Raw genomic sequence first — 3989 nt, forward strand, 5'->3', positions numbered from 1 at the left:
GTGAAATTGTAACAAATTAAAAATATACCGGTAATATAAAAGAAATTTTATATTATCCATATATATAAGATAATTCAATGACAGAAACTGGTAGAACAAGACCTTTTTTTTTGGTTTCCTATTCGGTATTCGATATCTGTATTAGGACTCGGTTAAATTCGGATTCACATGAGGAAGTCCTATATTGGGGTAAAACGCTTCCTAACAAAGATGAATACATACTCAGGGACTCGAATTCGAAACCTCTATTTAAGGATGACGGAGTACTTACAACTCAACCACAACGAGGTAGAACAAGACTTTAAACATAAATAATGTCTGTAATTGGAAAAATCAACACAATCAAAAAGAAAATACAGCTCAAATAAAAAGATGACCATTTTAGTAAATTTAAGAAGAACAAGGTCTTCTTTATAAAAACAAAACAAAAGGCTAGTGCCACTGTGCCAGCACTTTTCTTGCTAATACATCTTTGCCTTTATTCTTCTTTCTTCTTCTGTTTCTTTTGGACAACAAAAAATATCTTCCAAACAAAGAATGGAACAGAATTTCAACAGTAAACTTCAATGGTTTCTTCTTCTACTTCTTTTCTTCACTTCCTTTTCAAGATCAGCTGATGCTTATAAGAATTACACAGTAGGTGATTCTTTGGGTTGGTTTGATAATCTTGAAAAACCTACTGTTAATTATGGAAAATGGGTTGCTGGCAAAAATTTCAGCCTCGGTGATTTTCTCAGTAAGTTTTCCTGATCAATACCTTGTAAATTCTGTTGGGGTTATGGTTTACTGCTTAAAGCAATTCTCCGTTAGATTTTAACTTATGTATACTGACAGTGTAAAAAAAACGATCACTGTGATTTAACATGTTGTAGCATGTATTTTGTTAGCCAGATTACTGATTTTACTTATTATAGATGATTTGGTTAAAATTTCTTCACTGTATTTCTGATATGGTTGTTTATATGATAACTGTAAATTTTCTTCTTTCTCTGGGGGGTTGAATCTTAATTAAGATAACTCCGTATCTAAATGTGTGATAAAACTAAAAGTACATGGGCCGATAAAAAACGGTGCACAAAGTACCCGCATTCACGCAACTTCAGAGAAAGGGCCACAAGCTAAAGGGTGAGATGTAGACAGTGTAACCTAATACTAGCATTACTGGCTGCTTATACTACTCGAACTCATGACCTATAAATGAGACAATTTTTTATCGTTGCTCCAAAGCCCCTTCAATCTTGATTGGAAATGGATTATGGATCTTGGGATTTTTGCTTCTGCTAGATATTACATATACAAGAAATTTGTATCATGTATGTGAATAGATTTATATGGGTGGTTGATTGATATGCTGGCTGATTTTAGGTCTGTTCTTTTTATCTTATTCTTCAGTTTCATAATTACTTTCACGTTTAGCGCTATAGTTTCCAAATTGAATTTTGACAATATTTTCAGGAGCAAAAAAATAAGTTACTATTGCTTGTTGTGGTTCAGTTAATCACTTCTACTGAATTTCCTGGGGAAAAAATCCCATCTAAACAAAAGAACCAAAACAGTATGATTCTAGTACTACTATCGGGGGAGCGGGGCAGAACCTGAGCTACTGTTCGACCGAACCCAATAATTTTTGCCCTATTCATGTATTTTGTGATAAGAAATTTATTAAGCATGTGCAAACGTTAAATTTAGAACACAAACTTTAACACTTGAAGTCGTCGTTCTAAAATACAGAAAGTATAAGGTTGAGATATTGGCCCCGCCTCAATACTCTCGTATGTATATAAAGAATGGTCAGAGAAATTATCAAAGGGTAAATGAATTACAGCTATTGTACCAAGTGCATTAATCTTTGTACTTACTTTTTTTGGAGTTACTAATCTCTTACTTGATTTTTGGTGACTTTTGGAATTTTATAATCATAAATAGCTGTATCTTTTAGCATTGTTTTAACGCAAATGAGCTATGCTATGCTGCTTTGATAAGTTAGTTGTCGAAATGTGTGTTATGATAAGGTATTGTACAAGTAACATGATAGTAGTGACCATATCCATATGCTTGCACATGTTCCTTAAATGAAGCCATTTCATCATTCTATGTCATAACACACACCCCCCCCCCCCACACACACACCGATTTTTATGTGGGTATTTGAGCAGCTTACGCGCACCTCAATTATTTTATCTGATACATACTACATTCTAGCAGCACAGTTACCACTGTGTCATATGTTCCTAGTAGGCAGTGGCGGAGCCATTTTTGCCGAAAAATTACACCGTTTAGCTATATATATACAAACAATCAAACCCCACTTTCTATTAGCATCCATTCTTTATAATGACATTTCACTGTAATGGCCAAGTTTATTTTGGAACCGATTTTCATGTTAGTCTTATTATTACATGTTCTCTGTAGCAACATTTGCTATAGCAACCAAAAAATATCGGAATAAATGGCGTTGTTATAAAGAGGTTGATTGTATATACTATATGTTAAATTCTCTTGATTTTTCGTATATTTGCTTCTTCATATTTTGACTTCTCATAATGAAAATCTTGGCTCTAGCCAGGGGCGAAGTTGCATGTCTTAAAAGGTGGTCAATTGACCATCCTTTGCCGGAAAATTACACTATATATATAAGTAAAATATTAGGCTATATAGAGGCATATTACATATATGAAATACTCTTTATCGAAGATTAATTCTTTTCACTTCTTTCAAATTTGAACACCTTTGAAGAAATTCCTAACTTCGCCACTGACTCTAGCATTGTATATCCTCGTATGCTTTTGAATATCATAGTTAAAAGATTTCTTCTTCTAATTCTTTTTTTTTTTTGTTTAATAATGCAGTTTTTAACACAGACAATAACCATTCAGTCATTCAAACCTACAACTTTTCCACATACAAAAGTTGTGATTACGACAATGCCTTAAACAACGATACTATACAATGGTCATCAACAGATCCATCATCAACTTCAGTTTATCCCGTTTCAATTGCAGTACCACTTTTAAAAGTTGGTACAACTTATTTTTTCTCTGGAGATTATGACGGCGAACAATGCGAAAACGGTCAGAATTTTAAAATAAATGTGACACATGGTCAAGGACTACCTCGGAGCCTCAGGGATCCGTCTGATGATGATTCAGAGGCTCCGATGAGTCCGATTTCCGGCGACGATGAATCGGTGCCGGATACAATTGTTCCTGCTTCATTTGATCATCCACATGAAGTGAGTGATGATAGTCCTGAACCTTCAAATTCTATTTCACTATTAGCATTTTCTAAGTTTTTTGGTACTAAATTAAATTGGATATTTGTTGTGGTTGGTTTAGTTTTTAGTATTTGTTGATTATAGTAATTTTAGCTTCTTCTTTTTTTGTTGTATTTACCCTTCAATTTATACCTATAGTACATAGAGTAGCATATTGGAGGCTTTGGTTTTATACTGTTGATTGTATAATATCACCGTTTATTTCTTTCAATTGTTAGCTCTCTGTTCTTTCTCTCTCTCTTTTTTCTTTTCAATTTACTACATTTTGGAGTTTTTTGGTTTGTGACAAAATTGTGAATGTATTCTAATTCAAAGATTATTTATATAGTGAATAATATGTATGAATTTGTTATATAATGAATGATAATGTAGAAATGTTATATTGGGACTGTTTATTAATACATGTATTCTTATATTCTATCTCGTATAAAATAATCACACATTTCTGCGTAACTAATGCAAGTGTTAGCAACATGGCATTTAATAAGGCCAATGGGACGATCCAGTGATTTTTTTTCTTGTACAACTAACCAAATATTCGAACTTATACGAAATTTTAGTAGAAATAATACCAGGTAGTCACTTTAAAGGGTTGCAATTTAGGAATTATCCAGTGCGTCCTGAATTTTAGTTTTTCAGTTTAATTTTTCAGGACAAAAATGTCCTAAATTGTCCAAAAGTTAAACTTTTTAATTTAAAATTTCATGTCAAAATA

At 32.8% G+C, this 3989-nt stretch overlaps 1 protein-coding gene across 1 annotated transcript; it reads left to right on the top strand.

The window, feature by feature from the left end:
- The first annotated feature begins 338 nt into the window (after positions 1–338).
- On the top strand, positions 339–3485 carry LOC104220141 (early nodulin-like protein 18). Its single transcript, XM_009770958.2, has 2 exons — positions 339–736; positions 2850–3485. The coding sequence occupies exons 1-2, from the start codon at positions 538–540 to the stop codon at positions 3350–3352; spliced, it is 702 nt and encodes a 233-aa protein (XP_009769260.1). The 5' UTR covers positions 339–537; the 3' UTR covers positions 3353–3485.
- Positions 3486–3989: the final 504 nt, after the last annotated feature.

This window comes from Nicotiana sylvestris, chromosome 11 (assembly GCF_000393655.2).
Source record: "Nicotiana sylvestris chromosome 11, ASM39365v2, whole genome shotgun sequence".
In the NCBI taxonomy this organism is placed as follows: domain Eukaryota; kingdom Viridiplantae; phylum Streptophyta; class Magnoliopsida; order Solanales; family Solanaceae; genus Nicotiana; species Nicotiana sylvestris.

What these genes read in the sequence shown, in the direction of transcription:
- LOC104220141 (XM_009770958.2), top strand. Translation starts at nt 538, where the DNA reads ATGGAACAGAATTTCAACAGTAAACTTCAATGGTTTCTTCTTCTACTT. An exon ending in CAGCCTCGGTGATTTTCTCA is followed by an intron (nt 737 to 2,849) that starts GTAAGTTTTCCT and finishes TTAATAATGCAG; the next exon opens with TTTTTAACACAGACAATAAC.